At 40.5% G+C, this 21,982-nt stretch overlaps 1 protein-coding gene across 1 annotated transcript in view; it reads left to right on the top strand.

Moving 5' to 3' along the window:
- The window catches only part of MYO16 (myosin XVI), a 439,204-nt gene that overhangs the window by 153,673 nt on the left and 263,549 nt on the right, over positions 1-21,982 (top strand). Inside the window, exons 15-16 of the mRNA XM_006770695.2 lie at positions 2,873-2,990; positions 8,368-8,515. Of these exons, the coding sequence (XP_006770758.1) occupies positions 2,873-2,990; positions 8,368-8,515 (266 nt within the window). The remainder of the gene's footprint in view (positions 1-2,872; positions 2,991-8,367; positions 8,516-21,982) is intronic.

The raw sequence follows: 21,982 nt of genomic DNA, 5'->3' as shown, positions 1-21,982 counted from the left end.
CCGAGGGATTGGCCTGCCTTCTGCCACCTGGGAACAGGCCTAAGCCAGCAGGTCGTTATCTCCCGAGGGGTCCAAGACTGCGAGAGGGCACAGGCCAGGCTGAGGGACCCTCCCTGCCCCCCGAGTGCACAAATTTTTGTGCACTGGGCCTCTAGTCTATAATAATAAAAGTGTAATATGAAGGGCAATCAGGAAGGCAGGCAGAGGGTTTAGGGGCTATGAGGCAGACAGGCAGAGGCAGTTAGGGGTGATCAGGCACGCAGATGAGCAGTTGGGGCAATCAGGCAGGCAGGCAAGGCAGGCAGGCAGGCAAGCGGTTAGGAGCCAGTGTTCCCAGATTGTTAGAGGGTGCAAGCAGGGCTGAAGGACCATACCCCCCTGATCCTCCCCACACACACCCACCCTGTGCATGAATTTCGTGCACTGGGCCTTTAGTATCCATATATAACTTTATATACATAAATACACACATATATTTATATATGAAGTTATATATCTACATTTCTATTATTTTTAACAAATCAATAAAATTAATCTTTGTTATTTACTGAATGCTAAATGTGTGCCAGGTACCAATCAGAGGGCTTTATTCATCTGACACTTACAACCACCAAAGGAGTTATCCCTGTGTTAGAATAAAGGAAAAGGAGGTTCGAGAAATTTCCTAAATTTGCTCAATGTGATATAATTTGTAATTAGCAGAACAAGAATGTGGTTGCAGCTACTTCTTACTACAAAGCATATACATTTAACAATTACCCTATACTTCCTATTTGGGTACATGTCATTATTTATCTTTTATGTACATTTTATATAATAATAAAAATTCAGTTTGTTATCTGATACAACATCAAAAAGTTTTAAATATTCTAAAACATTCTAATCCTTTTAGTGAATTTTAAACAGTTGTGTAATGTAATAACATAAATGTTTAAGCCTTCATATACTGGGCTGGAAGAGGTTAATTTGGGAAAAGGAGGACCTATGTAATACTTTCAACAATAAAGATCTTAAAAAGATAAAAAAGTGATATAATTGCATTATGAATTTCACCGTATACTTATGTAATGTTAAAGTATTGTAAAATAAGCAAAATAGGACCTTAATAAAAATTATTTGTAATTACTTTTGAGAAAACATTTCTGCCATAACTACTATAATTAATTTGATCTTTAAAATTAGTTTAATTTAAAGAGACTTAAATAATAGAGTTTTGGTAAAGATTTAGTATATGTTTCTATTCAAAAGATCAAACTTCTTAAACAGATATTTTACTATATCACAACTCAACACTTGATTAACATCAAAGTGTTTTTCATAATCTTTAAAAATATAAAGTACTTCCAGGCAAATTGAATGCCTTGGTCTAGCAGTATTCAGAAAATTAAAAAATAGGAGCAAAGTTTCTTTTTTTTTTAATTTAGATTAAAATTCTCAAAAATATTGTTACCTGAAATTATGAGGAGGTGTTATTGTGCTCCCTCTTGTGGCTGATGCAGGAACTGTATTTAATATTATTTTTATCTGGAAAAACAACTTTGACCTTTATATTTTCGTGCTGTTTGGAGAGTTTCTTGGTCATAATCATTATCACAAGCACAATAAATTATGAGAATAAATTGTGTTTGTTCTATAGTCAGTGTTTAAAGAAACACATCAAGAATGAATTTCGGATGCCAGGTTGATCTGAGGAGCTTTATTAACAGAATTTTAAAACCTCAAATTCCTCACTTCTGAAAGAGAACACATGGCAGCAAGAAACGCTGGGCTCACAGCTTCATCTAGAATTCTTATTCTTGTTTCTGTGGGAGAGAATGGTTGGTCTGAAGCCATAACAAGGTGAAGGGAGCATAATGTAGGGGTTTGGTGTTGAAAAAGAGTGTAAATTAAGTAAAAGTTGAAAGAAGGTTATAATCCAGTATTTAAGTGCATTTATTATTTTTAAAATATGTTCTATCACTTTTAACTTTGATTTCTTCTATATATATGTATATATATATATATATATAAAATATTTGATTCACACATCTTGACAATGTGTACATTTTCTATACATACATACTTCTGTTAAAGTTTAATTTATAAAGTAGGCACAGTAAAAGATTAACAACAATGACAAAATAAACAATTATAACATTACGTCTTCATAGAAGTTATGTGAATGTGGCATTATTAAGTAAAATAAGGGTTACTGTACACAAGCACTTTGATGCTCCCACAGTTGATATGATAACCAAGATGGCTACAAGTGACTAATAGGCATGTAGCATATGTAGCGCGGATATACTAGAAAAGGGATGATTCACTTTCTGGGTGAAATGAAGTGAGGTGACGGAAAATTTCATCATGTTACACATGAACAGCGCGCAATTTAAAACATGAGTTATTTATTGCTGGAATTTTCTATTGAATATATATTTTAAATATGTTTTGTATTGATTTTAGAGCGAGAGGAAGGGAGAAGGAGAGAGAAAGAAACATCAATGTGAGAGGGCTGCCTCCTGCTGCCCCTTACTTGGGATTGAGCCCGCAACCCAGGCCTGTGCCCTGAGCAGGAGTTAAACCAGCGGCCTCTTGGTGCATTGGTTGATGCTCAACCACTGAGCCACACTGGCTGGGCTCCATTTAATATATTTTTGGACCATGGTTGACCCCAGGTAACTGAAACTGTGGAAAAGTGAAACCACGCATAGGAACACTACTGTAGTTTGCTGTAGGAGAGGGACTTCAAACATCCAACAAGGGGTTATATGAACAATAGAGAACCTCTTAGATAATGGAATATTTTCATATTCTTGCTATTATTCTCTAGTTTTATGTAAAAAACAACAACACAAAACTGAGTTCAATAAATGGTCCTCTTTTACTGTAGGTCATGTGCATTTTAGAAGCCTTTGGACATGCTAAGACAACTCTTAATGACCTGTCCAGTTGCTTCATAAAGTATTTCGAACTGCAATTCTGCGAGAGGAAAAAACAGTTAACTGGAGGTAAGTTTAAAATGAGCAAAGGGTGGTCTCACTTGCTACCAGAAGAGGGCAGAGGAACACAGGGTAGTAACAGAATGCTGTGCATGCCTGTGTATGTGCATATGCACGGGCATATCTAACCCTTCAGGTTATGAGTTCTCAAATTGTTTTGAATTAAAAATAATATTTTGAAATGAGAGGTGAGTTTTTAAGATGATTATTGTATAAACTATATAATATGGAACCAAACGAAAAAGAGCTGAAATTAATCATATTTGCTGAACATAGAAATGAACTCAAATATGTACTCAAAATATATTATAATGTGAGTATATAATTTCTTCATACAACGCACACTACAATCTACTTGAAACAGAATGGAATCTATATTTTTAAATGATTGAATTAAAACAAATAAAAATATTACAGTAATCACCCACCAAACCCAAAGAGACTGTTTCTTGGTTTAAATATTTACTGTGTACTTTATGAAAACCCCCTACTTTAAATTCAACTCATTTGGAATTCAGTTAGAATTTTACATCTTTCTAATCAAAACAAATTATCCATACAAATGAACAATATAAGTATAATTGCAGATGGAATGCCTAGTCTACTTAGAGGAATCAACTAGTTTACAAAAGTTTTATAATAGCTGTTAGCATACAAATATTTGCTAATTTAATGATTTTTGAAAGATATCCATTTTATTTGGCATTTTCAAGTTACTCTATCTTCCCTTCAGAAACTAAAAGCTAGTTTTGACCACAGTTTAGAAACAAAAATCTGTATTTTTCCTTCGTTTATGTCAAAATCAAATATTTACTAAGTGAAATTTGGTTTAAAAATGCATAAAAGGGGCAACAAAAGATAATTTTGGTTGTCAAGAGCAGAGGCTTACATTTTGCAATAGGAAAGTTTTTTGTTTTTATTTTAATCCATGGCTAAGAGCTCTATTTGAAGATCTGCTCTAGGGGGACCTCAGGGGAGAAAGGTCTTGAGGCACCGATGTCTTTATGTGTGGTTTTACGACACCTCAGTGAGACTGTTTCTCCAGGTGAAAGGCACAGCTTGAACACTCTGTGACCGTAATTTCCTCCTGAGCCTTCCGTGGCCAGTGGTGGGAGCCATAGAAGTGAAGGGGGTAGGACATTCCAAAAGCTGTGCTTCAGCCCCTTGTCACTCCAATGTGTGACCCAAAGATAAGTACCATGGACGGCATTTGAAGCTTGTTAAAAGGTAGACCCTTGGGGCCCAACTGCAGACCTGCTGATTGGGACTCTAAAATCTGAGAGGCGCTTTTCTAGCCCAACCCAAGTAAAGCTGGACACTCATGTTGATGCATAACTGGCCTAAAGGAGAAATCACTTGTCTGGGTATCAGTCACATGACTTTTTCCACCCTTTCCATTGGATACTCCCTTTACCCAGGTCAGAATGTATTAAATGGCTATGAAGGTCTTACCCATTACTGATTTTGTTTAATAATTTGACATGTCCTCTTCTCCAGGAATGTTAATTTATAAAATGATTGTACACACATATAAGAAAGCACTAGAAAACGCTGCAGTGAGCACTTACATATGGAGGCTCCTTTAATCAGCAGTCTCTATTAGCACGCAGTCCCACACAGCTTCAGCATAATCGCATCCACAAATACCTCTCACGTGGCTTCTGCAGGCAGCACACAGCGACACAGCGATAATAAATATTCATAAAGATGAACCTGAGCCACTTCAAGATTCCACAGTGCCCTTTGAATCATTAAGGAGTGATGAGCATCATTTCTGTATACTTTGAGCATTGTGCGTAATTGAATTTATTCTCCTCTTCGGAAAACAGCAATGCAGGCTCCCATGTAGGTAGGTAGGCAGTCTCCACCTTTCTCCACTTCCCAAATTGTTTTTCTACTCATTCTGTTCTCCTAATTAGAACCCTTAATTCAACTCCTAGTGCCTATCTTTGTTGGGTACTTCCTTCCTGATTTTTTTTTTAAATTCTGGCCAGATGATATTGTGGAGGTTTTTAAAAATTTTATGAATGAAACAACTACTAACAAATAAACAGCAAACAAATAAATAAGGCCAGTGCTAATTGAGACTACATTAATAGAAGCAGAATGCCTAGAACATAAGTGGTAGGGGAAGAGGTCAGACTAAGAGTTCAGTTCTTTGTTTCCTGTATTTAAGAGGAAAAATAAAGCATGTATTCAGAAAATGTTTATCAGGGAAGTGAAAATTGAAGTGCCATGTGTTTGGAGCGAGCTTTGAAGAAAGTAAACACATTTACACTGAAGAGAAAAAGACTCAGGGAAATTTGACAGCTGTTTTCAAATATCTGCTACTGTGGAAAGGGTCATGCGTACACAGATGTAGTATGCATACCTTAAAAAATGGGTGAGTGTTCCAGAGAAGGAGTATTTTCACTTAATCACAAGAACTTTCCACCTTACTTCCTTGTGATTGCCAAGTGCTTTCTCAGCCTGACACTGGGCGCCTTTGAGCAGGATGGAAGAGGTGACACCAACCATGTTAAAATAGCCTGACCTGAAGTAGGACATCAGGACCAGATTATTCTAAAGATGCTGCCCACTGCTTTAACATGCTCTGAAGTCAAATACGAAGGACTCTGTTACCTGCTGACCGGAGGTTCTAATGTCCAGTGGAGGGACCGGACAGCATTTATTGTGTCCAGTGCCTGTCAGCAGAGAACAAACAGAGTCGATATATGGATGGGATATAGTGTGTTCCTGTCCCAGAGCTATAGGGATGAAGTCCATTGATGGCAGAGATCTTGTCTGCCCTGGTTTGTAGTAAACATGCATTAACTATCCATTGGGTTAATGAATCTAAGGAATGGGCATTGTAAAGGAACAATAAACTGAAACAGTCAGTATTCAGTTCAGGGAGGAAATTGCGAAAAACCATCATGCACTGATTCCTGCCAACGAAGGACACATTACTGAAATAGATAAGGGAGGTTATCAATAATTAACTCTGGATTAGTTTTTAAATCAGAGCCAAGGTTTTTTTTTTTTCATAGTTAGAGTTTGTGTCTGCTAAGAATAGAGCCACATTCTCTTTCCATAGAGCAGTTTATCACGTTGGAATGGGCAAAGCAGAAACTCACTGAAGGGTCTACAAAGGGAAGACGACCCAGAGTCCACGTGTAAAACATGAAGAACAGTTGGCTTCTTATCTTTTCTGTGCCCCAAAGACACTTGCATATATTTAAGTAGATATTGAAATTTCCTAACAATTGGAAATGTCTCCCATTGAATATGCCAAGGCTATACTATCTATTTGGGAAACTTAAAGCTAACACAAATGAGATGGAAAATACATTAAGGCTTTTGCCTTGTCTTTTGTGAAGTCTTGATTTTTAAAAACAAACCAGAAGATAGTCTTTATCTTCATTATTATCATCAGTTATCCTTGGTATTATACTCTCAATTGGACTTTCTTTTAAAAGCTTCAGAGAGCTTTAATTGATCTTATCTCCTTTGAAGAACAGCATCCTTTAGTGCAGACAGCCTGGGCTTTGGAGATAAGTCTTTTGGGTTTTAATGTAAAAAAAAAAACAAAAGAAAGAAAAACGGTTCACAACAGAATTTAAATGAGGCATTGTTTGAAAAGCACCCAGCCAGTGCCTGGTATACAGTGGGGCTCTAACTGGGGGCTCCTCCCTTTTGGAGCCCACAGGTAGCCTGGGACCTTTGTATCTTTTAATTCCTCATTTACTGATGGGGAAAGAGAAGTTTAGAGGGGCATGGAGATTGGCAATGTCAGATTCAGGACCAGTTCCCATACTTTGACTCCTAGTTGAGAACCTAGAATTAATGATTATTAATAATGAAGTCAACAGAAATGGCTAAGTGTGAAAGAGAATGTTTGATTATATTAATTAATCAATAGTATGCTTCTGGTGATTGCTACTTGAAGGCATGATGGGGCTTTTGGGGAACAGGTCCTGATTTATAACTAGGTGAATGGGGCAGGGTGAGAGTTGGTGCTGGAAGTCAAAAAGGCAGTGAAGGCAGGCATTTGTTGTTCTTGAAGGAGAGGGAAGTTTATATCCTCTATTTTATGTCATATTGAACACAAATTGGAGCTCTCTAAAATACATTTCCTGCATACAAAATCTGTAAACATATATATGTTTTATGGTACCAAAACCTTTTGAGAAACATATATTCTCATGTGGATTACTGAAAAGATTTAGGGTGACAAGTATATATCTAGTCAAGAATATTTCTGACATAAAAGGTCTCAAATGGAAATTTGAATTTTGTGTTGTTTTATGTTTTCTTCCATCTAAAAGCTCCTTCAAGATACATATTTTAAAAAATGCTACTGATCAGACTCCTGCTAATCCACAGCAATTTTATTCACTGCTGGAGATGTGCTAACTAGGATGATTAGTAATTATACTGTTTTTGAATTTAGATGAAAAGTATTGAAGCCACTCTTTGATATGGAATTCAATTAGATTTGAATGCTGCTTTAAATTAAGCCCGTATGTTGGTTGGGAAAAATGATTATAAGGCCAACCCTTTCTCAGAGTCTAGAAGCATGATGGTCAGAAAGTCACCCTTCAGCCCCCCATTCTCACTCGATATTTCTTAGCTGATGAGTAGACAATAACAGAAGGGAACAACTACCACAGCTTATTTCCTATGTGTATAGATTTTTTAAAAATGTGGTCTTGATCAGTTAATTACTTTGTGGTTAATATTATTAACATTAAATGGAAAATGTTTTCAGCAAATAATATAGTTAGGAAGGCAACAAAGAAAGGAAAATTTAATAATTTAGACCTCAGCTTGAAATTGCTAGCACCTAACTAAATACACGTGGAGAAATGGAAAAGAAACTACACCACCTCTTCCCAATTTTAAACTCATGAATTAAAGGGGTATTTTGAACTGTATTTCTTTATGCACTTTTGGCAACTTTTCTAAAGGTGTCTAATATTAATTTTCTTAATACTGTTTATTAATTTTGAGATTTTTAAAAAACACTGATAATCATTCTGTTTGGCTAAATTGACCACTTACAATGTTTATAACAGGCACAACACTATAATAGTGGTTCCATTTGTTCAAGTAGTCTTGCTGTATACAACCAAAGTTTGACACAAATGCAAGATGTTAATAATAGGGGAAACAGTATGTTGGAGAAGGAAAAGAGGGGGCATAATGGAATTCTCATAATTTTCTGCTTAATTTTCCTGATCCTAAAATATTTCTCTGAGAATAAAGCCTATTGAAATTGTTTAGAAAAGTTCTGTGTTTGAAAAGATGTTGCATTATTATTTTTGCAGTTGACTCATATGTGTAAATTTATGGAAATGAAACTAATAATGCCATTTAACAGAATCATTTCTGTTTTCTTAACCAGCCAGAATTTATACATATATGCTAGAGAAATCCAGACTCATTTCACAACCCCTTGGCCAGAGCAACTTTCTCATTTTCTACTTGTTGATGGATGGATTATCTGCTGAGGAGAAATATGGACTTCACCTTAATAATTTATGTGCACATCGGTAAGTGACTGTATTTTCTTGCTAGTAGTTCTGCTTTCAAGTTTGATTGCATTTTAGCGATCTGAAATTTTACTTGTATTTTTCAGAAAATAAGTGTGACTAAAAGAGATTAATTGGATACTGTTATGTTAGGGCCATCTGTATAACAAAGTATAAGTATTTATTGTTTGTTTAGGTGAAGTTTTGGGTATGTGTATTAACTAATGTTTCTACTGTCCTAGTTTTCAGAGAAGATGAAAAAAATGTGTAGATATGTAACTTTTATGTTCTTTTGGGTATTTTGGATATAACAAAGCGGTCTCCCCAGAAGGGTTGGTCGAGGTCTTAATCAGGATGAGAATGAAACAATCAGGAGAGTAAATGCCATTCCGAAGTGGGTGGGAGACGGGAGTAGGAGGGAGCTGATGTGCTGATCCAAGCTCATTCCTGAATTGGCACCTGGCCCGGGAGAACTAGATTCTGATTGAGATAAGGAGTAATTTCCTATATCTGTTAACACCCGACTCATAATTAATAGGAAATTTGTTTGTGGGTTTGAGAAGAATAGTGTGAATTGTCATAATTTTGTGAGAAGTTCTCTTAGAAAACTTAAAGAATCCCTGGGGAGAAGCAGGGCCTGAGGACTCGCTGTGCTGTTTCTGAGATCTGAAGGTAAAGAAGTTGAGCAGACAGTCAGATGAAGATGCCAAGTGCAAGCTGGAGTGAGAGGGATTTTTTCAGGGTGATGGGGCTGAGCTCCGAGAACTGGATGGAAAAGCTACGGTGCAAAGTCTATCTCGGTCATTCCTGTCGGTTGAATGATGGTGGGACATCAAGCCAGGGGGAGAGAATGAATGTGCTGTATCCTAATTCACCATGACATTGTTAATCACTCTCATTCAGCTTCACACATATTACACAGATGTAATCACACATATTACATCCAGCAGCGTAGATATCATTTGTCACTGCGAGTAGAAGAAGTCCAGAAGTTAAGGCTCTGTCAAAATTGTATTCTATTTAAAGTAAAAGAGTCTTTGAGGGTATACTGTCTCCCCAAACAACAGAAATTTAGAAGAAAAAAAAAGCTAATATTGAGGTACAATATCCCACAGTTTAGTGACTTAAAAAAACAGATGCTAAGGTCCTAGAGCATTAGAAATGTCTTTACCCAATTCCCTCACTTCCTAAAAGAGGAAATCAAATCCAGGTCCCACGTAAGCTTGTGCTGAAAGGAATATATTCTACAGCAGCAGTGTGGGAACAGCCCCTTGCCTGGAATCAACTTTTGTTATTTCTACTTTGTCTCTCATGGGACATGTCCCTGGGAGGAAAAGCCTCAGACTGGGAACCATGGGTTAGCTGCTCAGGGGTAGGCTGTGAGGAAGAAACGTTGGGATTCCTGTGTTCTTGATCTTTCTTACAGGCAAAACTCAAAGTGTAGAGCAGATCACCAGTTTAGAGTGTACGACTGGTGTGTTTATGTGTGTGCGTGTGCACGGGTGTGTGCCTAGCGGTATGGGCATACAGCACTGGAGAAAAAAAGGCAGCAATCTAATCTGCCATTCAAAGAAACCATTTAACTTCTTGGCCTGTGGTTTGGACCAGTCTTTTGAAGGATGTGAATGTGTGGGAGAAAACAAGCATCTCTTTATTGAGCGCCAGTTCTAACATCCATTTCTCTTTGCAAAAAGAGAGTTTGGAATCACTTAGGCTATTTAGAAAGTCAAACAGTCAGGGGTTGCTTTGTGAGAAGCTCCAACAGGAAAGAACTTGGCAAAATAATGAATAATTCAGTTCCCTTGAACAAAGAGGTTATTTTATTAAAATGTATTATACATGTCTAATGGGCACAAAACAACATTCCTCAATACAAATATACACCACCACTCCAGATTCATAAAAGTATCAGTGGGAACATTTGAACAATGAGAATTCCAGAGACAAATTATTATTTAATAAGAAAGCAAGTTATTTTGCAAATTATAGTACTCTGCCTACCACAGTATTTGTGTTTTTTATGTTAAGTGGGTCTTCTCACAGTTACACTATTGGTGTACCTTCTCACCATTCAGTGCTACTAACATTCATTTGAGGAGTTTGACCTGAGGTCTCATCTTTTGTTTAGTAATTATGTATATGAAGTACCATAATTTGGGAAGTTGTTTGGCTTGTTCACAGTATAAATGTGAACTTGCTACCTTTATAACCTTTCACAAATTGATGATCCTTCTGAGTCTTCTTAAAGCAGTACACACAGGTAAAGTGTATCACACATATACACCTAAATACCTACACATGTGTGTATATATAAACACTATTATTGAGGGCTATCTATATCACATCACTTATCTGATTTTCTTTAAAAAGATGTCGACATATATATTAAACTAGGGGCCCGGTGCACGAAATTCGTGCACTGGGTGTGTGTGGGGGGGCTGTCCCTCAGCCCAGCCTGCCCCCTCTCCCATACTGGGAGCCCTCAGGCATTGACCCACATCGCCATCCAATCGCAGGATTGGCCCCTTGCCCAGGCCTGACGCCTCGGACAGAGGCGCCAGGCCTGGACAGGGGACCCTCATTTCCCCCCATCACTGGTTCTGCCCCCAGCCCAGGCCTGATGCCTCGGGCCCAGGCATCAGGCCTGGGCAGTGGACCCCCAGGCCCCTCCGATTGCTGGCTCTGCCCCTTGCCCAGGCCTGATGCCTCGGCCAGAGGAGTTGACCTTCATCACCCTCTGATCACCAATCACCGGATCGGCCCCTTGACCAGGCCTGAGGCCTCCGGCAGAGGTGTCAGGCCTGGGCAGGGGACCCCCAGCCCCCCGCCGTTGCAGGCTCCGCCCCTGCCACTGCAGGACACCTCTGGCTGAGGCATCCGGCCCGGGCAGCGGGAACCCTCAGCTGCAGTGGCCCCGCGATCGTGGGCTTCGCTTTAGGCCCTGGCAAGGGACCCCTAGCTCCCGGGACTGCCAGCTTCGACCGTGCCCAGCTCCCATTGCTGGCTCCACCCCTACTTCCTGCTATCACTGGCCATGGTGGAAAAGGCACCTGATTCTCCGATCCTGGGGCCACCTTTGCCCTGCCCCCCAGCTCTTAGCTCCCCCCTGGGTTTCTGATCACTGTCAGTGGCAGGGGGCTTCTTTCTGCTTTCCCTTTCACCTCCCTGCATTGTGCCTACATATGCAAATTAACCGCCATCTTGTTGGCAGTTAACTGCCAATCTTAGTTGGCAGTTAATTTGCATATAGCCCTGATTAGCCAATGAAAAGGGTAGCGTTGTATGCCAATTACCATTTTTCTCTTTTATTAGTGTAGATGGAACCAACCAGCCCCTAAATTACCATCTGCAAGTCCTTTGCTTACTCAATACTCATTCCACAGTGCATCTTGTCGTGAAATTTTGTTACTCTATCTTGAGTCTTAAACTGTACAAAAATTGAAAGTTCACTTTCTTCAAATGCATTTTTTTCTCTTCTTTATTAAAATCAAATTATTATGTACATGAAAGAAACATGTAACAGTAACTATGATCTGAAGATACTCATTTATCACAGGTGATTAGAACTCCAGAGGAGAAAAAAGCAACATGGTTTTAGTTGATGCTTTCTAATTAAAGCTGGAGGTTTTGTAACTTTGAGTCTGTTTTTGGAAGTAAAACTTTTCAAAGTATTACATGAAAATTTATGGAGGTTTACTTCTGTGCTATTGCACCAAAAAATACTGTTCTGTTTGTAAAAAATGGGACAATATCTGGAAAAAGCAGAAAACACTCTGTTCAATTCTAGAATATAAATGGTACAGGTATAGGCATCAGCTCCTATAGCTTAACTGCATGCAAACAACATTTATAATACTGCACATGGAATCTTTCTCTACAGATTGTGGAAACCAGAGGGGACAGTCTCTAGCTGTCTGACACTGAGCAGGGGCAGTAAGATTGCACTTACTGAGAATTTCCACTAGATGGTGAACTCCCCACAAAGCCAGACAGAAGCAAAGGGGGAAAAAATAAAAGCTCATTTCTAATGGCTTCTGTTTTATTTATGATTCTTCCTGTGACTTACTTTTGCTTTACATGGCTTTTTGTATTTTAAGTTCTATTTCAATTTTTGTATGAAATAATAACATTACATCTGAGGAATAAATGTAGTTCATGTTTGTGGGAATTGAGCTTTAAAGAAAATTAGAAATAGTAATGAATGGCTTATCTTCAGCCTCCTTTAAACAGCTTTTATGGGTTTAGTCCCAGAACGGTTGGGCTCCAGAATCCGAAGATGTTCTTTCTAATCTCCCTTCATATTGAAACGATGGGAATGACACAATAACATTTCAGCAAAGGTCAGATTTTGAATGATACACTCAGCGCGAGCAGTCGTTTGACTCAGAGCATGTGACCTGTTTCTAACCTTGTGTGCTCGTGAAAGGAAACTCTGACTCACTGAGCACTTGAGCATGTGACTGCTGCCCGGGAGTACACCTGTCACAGTGTGCTGCAGCCGTGAACTCTCGGCAAAAGTTCATTTTTGGCTGAGGGTTTCTTATTCACATGGAACTTAACCTGAGGAAGTCTCACATATTTTTTTTTTAAAGATAAGGGTAAACTTAAATATTATTTGAGGATGCTTCCTCATGATTTTGTGATATAATGAAAGAGTTGACTGGCCACACATTTTAGACAAGCACAGCTTGAAGGTGCTCCCAAGACAAAGGTTCGAGATAGGAGGTATTATCATCTATGTCTAACTGACTCTATTAGTTATTTAAATGATGATCACAATTTAAGATATATAACTTACGGAGCACTTAGCATAAGCCAGGCGCTGTCCTAGTGCTCATCGCCTGTGTCTGGCTGAATCCTCGCCTGTAACTAAGCAGAGGGTGCGGCACTGTGTCTGCATCAGATAAACCAGGACATGAGGATGGAGAGGTCACCCGGGAGCCATGTTTGAATCCAGGTCCTGCTGACTCTTAACCTCCACCCTGCATTGCTCTGCAGCAGTGTTGTTACCCAGAAATCAGCAACCACCGCCTTTGCATTCTTGTGTCGAGGCTATTGTTTTAATAAGAAAATGGAAGGGAAAGCACAAGGTCAACATCTGTGCTTAATGAAACTTAAAATTGGTTAAGCAAAGGTGACTTAGCACATTCTGGAGTTGTCATCTCTACCATGAGTCCATTTCGGGTCACTTCTTTATTTGAAACCATAAGAGCTTGCATTTCTCTCTAGCTGAAGGTTATAATACTGAGAATATGGAAAGGGTGGGATCATCTCAGTCAATGGACAGGTAAATTTCACTTGTGAAAAGCCAACAGGAAGGAGTGAGGGTCGGTGGCTTTTGTACTTCCTCCCATTCTTGAATTACATGCACTAGATGGTCAAGCACCATGTCTGCCTTCAGTTAGGAAAATAGAAAGTCACTCAGGGAGAGTGAAATGCTGAGTATTGCTTTCTCTGTCAGTCAAGTAGATATAATAACACATGTTTAGGTTTATATGAGTGAATCTTTATGAATTTAAAGTGCCAATTGAAGATCCCAAATTCAAAATGTTCTGAAAACCAATTTTTAACTCATATGTGACTCTTTTTTTTTTTTTTAAGTAACACAACCTGAACTCATTTGGGGCAAAATATAGACTTGAATTGATATTAGTATTTTATAATCTTGATATATCTCACTTATTGAGAATATCCATATGTTTTTCTCAGAATTAAAAAGCTTCATTAGGGGATACTGCCCAGCCCCATGGGATATAAACATTACCCTAATTTTCAAAACCCTCCAAATTTCTGAATAACAGAGCGTATTTGTCTCTAAAAGTCTAGGATAAGGGCTGTGGCTTGCATAATTTAGTTTTTGTGGGTCTGAAAACATGGAAGTAGTTATGGTTCAAAGTGAAGACACATCCCACCCCAGGACCACAAGGCAAATGCTCACTGACGGTGATCTCCACATGGCTTCCCTGTCTCAGTAGGACCTGTCCACTTCAACACACTCTCTCCCCGTCCTCCCTCTTCATCTCTCTGTGTCTTCCTCTGTCTCTGCTGTCCCTCTGTCACTATACCTTTGAAATTGTTTCTTCTTTATAAATAAAAAGTATTTCATTGTATTGTACATTGTGAATAACTGCATTGAGCCACTTCACAGGCATGGATTTAGAGAGCAATGCTTTGCCAGTGGTGGTGCTGTCCTTTGTAAAAGGATGTGTGGCTTTTGGAGACTCATGAAGCTTGTTGAGAAAGGCCACAGTCTTCTCAAGTGTTTGGTGACTCCACTGCCATTTTAGAGAGACTTGGTCACAGCTCTGTGAGTGTGTGCGTGTGCGTGTGCGTGTTTGTGTGTGTGTGTGTGTGTGTGTGTGTGGTGTGTGTGTGTTTGAGAACTTGTCTCCTGTGGCTATAGAGCAAACAATATCCCACACTTGGGTGCAACCCTCTACCAGTCATGTCCACTCTCGTATGTCCTGCCAAGGCTGCTAGCATTTCCTTTTCTCTCCCAGCCCCACTTGCCAGCCTCTTCCTCCCCTTGCACTTGGTAGCCCTACACTACTGTGTTCACCGAGCCTTCCTCTGGGTCAAGAGTGGAGTGACCATCTCCCTGTGACAGTCCTGTCATTGGTTCATCCTTGGAGTCTGGGTGAGCCATGACCCATTGTCCCAGCTCACATCTGCTCCAGCCTGACTCTGTCCTCTTACTGACTCCATGGCCATTCCTCTTTTTTCTTGAATATAACACAAAAATATCTACTATCAGTGCTTTCTATATGCACTTTCCCTAGTGGTCCCCCACATTTCCTTAGCATTTCACAGGAAGTATAGGATAGATATGGCACAGGAGAAGATAAGATGCTATTCTCCTATGAATATAACCACATGGCCAAAATCCACATATATGAATTGCTGTTCGCAAAAACGGGGCCTGGGTAGCCTATAAAGTCAAGTCCTGCACTCGAGGGCATCTGGGAGGATTGTATCCTCAGTATGGGGTGACTTTTGAATTTCATGGAAATTCAATGATAAATACGTGTGAACTGCCAAACACAGTGTACTCATTATCTAAAAGCTCAGTTTAGATCGGGACACTCCTCACGCTGTTGGGGTATTTGGGAAAATGGTGCCACCGCTCTGTGCCTCCCTTTGCTCATTGGTGCAGCAGGGCCAACCTTACAGCACTGTGATGAGTGAGGACCATGTGGGCTGCCTCGTGAACCCTTAGAGACGCATGGGCCCCAGCGAGTTCTGCAGAAGGACCAGCTAGTGTTGTCGACCGTTGTTATAGCAGGCCCTTTCCCACTGACGCCGTGTGAAAATAACTGAAGTAATAGCTGCTAATGCAAAAGATTATGAGTTCACATTACAACTTTAGTTCACGTAGAACAAGCATGTCAAACTCAAAGGCTAAATCAGGGCAAATAAATGAGGCATGTGGCCTGCGGGCCGAAAGTTTGACATGCTTGTGGTAAAATTGGAATCTTGGGCAATCTTTCTCACAGTTTATGCTTCCACCTCAGCACAGCTCTGCCCAGGGACATCCCTAAACTTCTGTTGTGTACCTAGTCTGAACTTTGATTCTCATGTTACTGTGATGAATTACTTATTTCAGTTATTTAAATTTAGTTGGATTTTTTTTTTTTTTGGCAAATATCAACATAGCCTTTTTGATGAAGTGAGAGTGATTGAGAGTAGATATGGAAAGGACAATGGCCCGGCCAATGGGCAGCAGGTGGTGTAGATGTCCTGAGAAGTCTCGGACTGGTCTATCATCGGCCCCCTGGCACACCTTCTCTGCGGTTCTTCTTATAGAACAAGAATCGAGTGTTGTTACTGAGATTCAAAGAAAAGTACAACCTTAAGCAGAGCATGAGCACTTCTGGAAAACTTCCTGTCTCACATTTTCCCTGAGGCAAAAAAAAATCAATTCAGATGCTTCAAATGCTTTGTGTTTCTGCACCAGCTAGAGTAAAAAAAAAATACAGATTTCCTGTAAGTCTAGAAAACCTGCCCCTATTTAATCACAAGACATGACCTCCATAGGATTTTGAAATGCATGATTGGTCACTAATCATCTATCTCTTCAGATGGATTCGGTCAAGTTCAAACCAGACGCATGTGGATTTTTCAGGGTGAGTTCGGAAACTGATAACATGATGTGGATATTTACGTAGGATCCTATGATAAAATGTGTGTGTTTATCTGTGTGCACACAACTCTACAATCACATTTTATACAGTCATAGAATGAGCGCTTTAAAGCTATTTCTGTTCTTGTAAATCCACAGCCGAATCCGAGCACATGTGGGCAGTATAATTAAAATCATAATAACCGACATTTGTTCAGCCCTGGGTTAAGGAAGGGAGCTGAGCTAAGAACTTGACAGACATCATCTCACTGTGTCCACAGCCCAGACTGACACAGGCAGCGGGGAGGGAATCACCCACAGTCACATGCCAAGAGCAGAGGAGCCACAGCCTCATCCAGAGCTTTCTGAAACACATCTCACTCCTGCCTCTCAAACTCTGATTTCTCAGTAACAGGTGAAAAATTTTGTGGACATATTTGAAAAGGAGCCACGAAGAGACTGCCTCACCCTGACAGGCTGAGCCCCTGAGGCCACAGACCACAGTGGCTGGTCTCCTCTCCTGCCCTGGTACTGGGTCCTTGGCTGCGAAGATGCTGGTTGGCCACAGAATCCTGGGAGAGTCGGAGACAGGAAGAGTGAAGAGTTACAGGAACACAGTGAGGGCAGCTTGGCTACTGGGTTCCTGGGGCTCACAGTCTCTGACTCTAGGAGAACTATTTCAGAGGAAGGGGTCTGTTGCAGCTAATGCAGGGGATTGAGGCAGGGAGGGCTCTTCCTTAGGGGGATCGCTGAGGGTTATGGGGTCTCATTTCCACAGTGATGCTGCTTGGGCATGGAGGGTGGCGTAGGAAAGAGAAACTTGACCTCCAGCCCTACTGAGTAGAACCACCCTCACCTGGGTCCTCCACCTCATCATTTTAACTTCCCCAAATAAATGAGTCTTCTCCCCACAAGTGTCCCCCCACCACCCCCGCCGCACCCACCTTCTGAATTCTCACTCTTTCTTACGGATTCAGAGTTCTCAGAAATCAGGCCCAGCACTTTGGCCTCCTTTGTGTTTTGGTTGCTTGTGGGATTCTGCCACACCAGGACTTCCTGCTCACCTCATCATCAATTCACACACAGAGACTTTATATTTCACATGAATTCCTCCTACGCCAGATCTTCCCTAGCCAGCCCGTATGTGTATGCTGTGATTTCAGAGCCTAAGTCTGGGCATTGGTACGCAAGGGGTTACATTTCATTTATTAGCTTTGTCTGTTCTGATACCAGCATGTCTTTTGTTATTGAACTCTGGGCTGTGTGAAGCTTCCTCACAGCATCGCCCGTCTCCTACCATCATTTACGGTCTTGGTTGCCTCAAGAGGAGTTAGCTCAGTAAAACATTTGAGTGCTGGAGCTAATACATGAAGCCGATTCTTTTATGAAGATATATTCATGGCCTTATAAGCACTTGGCCATCTAACAGAAATCTCTAACTGAACATGTCCCAGTCTGATGAACTCCCAACCCTACCCAAACCTGCTCTATCCTTGTCTAGCCACTCCAGGCTTCCAGAACCCCAGACTAAAATCCCATGGAGTGTCATTGACACCTTTCTTTTCATAACCACAGTCAACTCATGAAGCTGGTTCTACTTCTCGCTCTCCACTGCTGCCACCCAGGTGACTGACCCATGTGCTGGGATGATGGTATTCATCATCACAGGTCACCCTTGTTCCCCATAAGGAACCAACCCTCAAGCTAATAGTCAACACAACTATTCTTTGAAGTACTCTTCTGCTGACACCACCGTCTTTCCTTATTTCTCTGAGGCCTGAGACCCACCATTGGCTTCCAAGGCTCTGTATGTTCTGGCCCCTTTCATTGTAAACCTTCTTTCCAGTCTCTCTGTGGCCCCCACTAGCCACCCTGGCCTCCTTATTGTGCCTTGACCTCCCCGGGCATATTCCCACCTTAGGTTTGCTCTAACTGGTCCCTCTTCCTAGAATTCCTTCCTCCAGATGCCACATTGGCTACTTTCCTTATTTCTTAAGGATTTTGCTGACATCTCCTCTTCTCAGTGAGCCCCTGGTAGATCTGCTACCTGAACTGAACCCTGTCCTCCTAAGCTCTTTTATGTGCTCTGCCTGCTTTTCTTCATAGCACTCAGCACTTTGACATGCTCTATAATTTACTCTTTTATAATACTCTCTGTGCCTTGTCTCTGCCCCCTGCGTGACTATACGCTCCACTAGGGCGTGGATGTTTGTCTGAATCATTGATTAGTTGAAAGTGGCTGGAATAATTCTTGGCACAGAATAGGTTCTGAGTTTTACATGTTGACTGGAATATATGAAAGTATCAGTTTAGCTAAGATCATTGAGAATGTCTTATTCTTATCCCCCCAAATATTGCTTTTGCTTAAGATAAAGTATTAAAAAATAATGGCATGACTTTTCATGTTTGGGCTATTATTCACTCTAACCTGGGGCTTTGTTTTCATATTTGTTAGTTTTGTCTGTTCTGACACTGACATCTCTTTTGCTAGCAAGCTCTTTCAGCTCTATGAAACCTCCTATGGAACCTTGAAGGAAGAAAGGGTCTTTTACCATCAGTGTAGGGTCATAGAGTCAAAACTATATATAAAAAAATATACCAAATAATCTCTCTGTATATATATATTAAAAATTCATTCAGATAGGATGCTTGGCTCCATAAACCTGTCCAGCTGGACACCACAGATAAATTGTGTTGTGAGATTTCATAGCTATGTAAGTCAAGTCTAAGACCCTATAAGCTGGTGGAGTTTGTCTCCTCCATTGTGTGACTACTTCTGGTCACAGGAATCTAAACAGAGCTCCAAAAACACAGCAGAGCCCAGCCCACACGTTTCTGAGTCATGGGGAAAGTCATTAATTGTGCTTCCACCCTCTGCTCCACAAATATCTTCCTCTTGGCAAGTGCAAACTGCTGAATGATCATTACTAATAAAGTGCTTCAAAGAGTCACTCTCACCCCCTGTGATCTGAAGGGTCGATGATACTTGAACTTCAGTAGAAAGAAATTTTCTTTATTCAAGTCAGTTGTAATCTTATCAGAATCACCTGGAATCAGAGTTAGTAGTGCATTATTTGCAAACTTTCTTCACTTAACGGAGTTTTAAGTGCTGCATTTTCCCCTTGCTTAGGGCTCTGTATCACAGAGCTCGGTCATTTTCATGTCACATAAATGCAGTCAGTGGGAATTGTATTGTGTGTAGGTAGGCTTTCTTCAGAATCATGGTGTAGCATACCAATATGCTTATGTTTCACACCTTCTGCTGTACATGAGGGCTAGTGGATTTTGTTCAGCACCTCAAGTCTGTTTTAATATGTTTGTCATACCCTTAGGTATTTAGCTTAATTTTTTCATGTTAATTCATATCCACCAATTAGTGATTTATGAATTTTGTTGTTCTGAATGTGACATTTCTTTTCTTGACTATTTCATGGGGTCCAAGGACACTTATTTTGAGTCTACAAAGGCTTGCACTTGTCTTTCCTTCAAAGTGGCTTGTGTTCATTGGTTCCTGTGTTCTCCAGCCATTGTGTTGTTCAGAATCAAGTAAACAGCATAGTTTTGCACGGTTAGCTGAGCATCAGCTACAGGCATCCCAGAGTTTAAGGACATTTGATGAATGATCCTGAAATGGCTCACTCTGGTTAGTACCAGCTTTCTTGTAGCTTCTTTTAAGATATTTGACTCACCAAGTCTTCCCTGCCTCAATAAATGCATCTGGACTCACACCAAAACCTAACATGTTATCCTTAACTCTCTTTCCTAGACCATTGGCGAGTCCTGTTGGCTAGGCCTCCTAAATATACAACACATGTGGTTACCTCTCTCCATGTCCATGCACAGCCCCATGATTGGCTACCATCATCGCTTACCTCTCTTATTCAAGCCTTTCTTTTGGGTTTCCTAACCCTGGCCCCACCAATAGCCACAACCCACTCTGAAGTAAAGGTGCTCTTTCTTTTTTTAAAAATTGTTTTATTGCTTAAAGTATTACAAAGAGTATTATATATGTCTCCTTTTTTTTCTCCCCTTGACCTTCCCCTGGCCTCCCATACTCCCCAGGGTCTTGTGTTCATTGGAAAGATGCTCTTTCTTACATAGAAGTCAGTTTTCATCACTGCTCATCCCCCTAAAAGCCCCCAGCATTTTCCCCTGGAGCACAGAACAGACTTCCATCTCTGGCTTTGTTCATGGGCTTCTGGTTCACTCCCTGTCCCCATCAATGGGCTGCTACTGTAGCCACCTTGCTCTGACACCCACCACTCAAGAAAAGCATCTGCTCAGAGGGCTCATCCTCCAGCCCTCCTTCTCACCACCCTGGCCTCCACTCAAGCATCACATGCTCACAGAGTTGTTGCAACATGAAATGGATGGAGGGGTCCTGACAACATACTGAGCAGAGAAGAGAGGAGTCTAGGAGACCAGCCATCAAAGAGACTGCAGGAATTCAAGGAGACACATATCTTCGCTAACGTTTCTCTCACCAATTCAAAAATTGCTATTATCTACTGTATCCTAGAAACTGTGGTCTTTTCTGGGGATGCAAAAATAAGAGCCACTTCTCTGAGGTGGCTCAAAGTGTTCAAAATCTAAGCAATTTGCATATATCCATGAATGCTACAATGTGAGAAATGTCCCGAACATCCCACAAAGGGGTTCCAGGGAGCACTACAGGATGCTTTGTGCCCAGGCTGTGGGAGGAATATGAAGTAGAGGCTGTGAGCAGAGAGATGGACACAGTGTGGCTAAGTGAGTGAAGTCACGGGTCACAGAGAGAAACAGAAACACTGCTGAATCTAATGGTCCATAGAAGAGAAACGGGAGTGGTGTTTTCTTATGTAATTTTTGGAGAGAAATATAAGCAATGCCACAAATAAATGAATACTTGCCAGCTGTGGGCTCATTCCAGATTGGCTCTTTCCTTACCTGAAGACTACGTCCTTCACACTGACAAATGCTAATAAATTACATCCAACTCATAATCAGTTCAACTTTTGAATTGCTGGTGCTAAATAATATAAAACTATAGCATACTACAAAAATAACTTATTTTAGATTGTAGTTCTTTTTAGGTTATAGGCCAGCCGTGGACAAACTACAGCCCGCGGGCTGGATCCGGCCCATTTGAAATGAATAAAACTAAAGAAAAAAAAAAAAGACCGTACCCTTTTATGTAATGATGTTTACTTTGAATTTATATTAGTTCACACAAAGACTCCATCCATGCTTTTGTTCTGGCCCTCTGGTCCAGTTTAAGAACCCATTGTGGCCCTCGAGTCAAAAAGTTTGCCCACCCCTGTAATAGGCGCTTTGTTGGGGCCTAAGACTACTAAGATGTAAAATAACCTGTGGCTGACTTTCCAGAGTCC

The sequence above is a fragment of the Myotis davidii genome, unplaced genomic scaffold (genome assembly GCF_000327345.1).
Source record: "Myotis davidii unplaced genomic scaffold, ASM32734v1 scaffold242, whole genome shotgun sequence".
NCBI lineage: Eukaryota > Metazoa > Chordata > Mammalia > Chiroptera > Vespertilionidae > Myotis > Myotis davidii.
The sequence above is the reverse complement of the archived record's forward strand: the minus strand, read 5'-3'. Positions and strand labels throughout refer to the sequence as shown.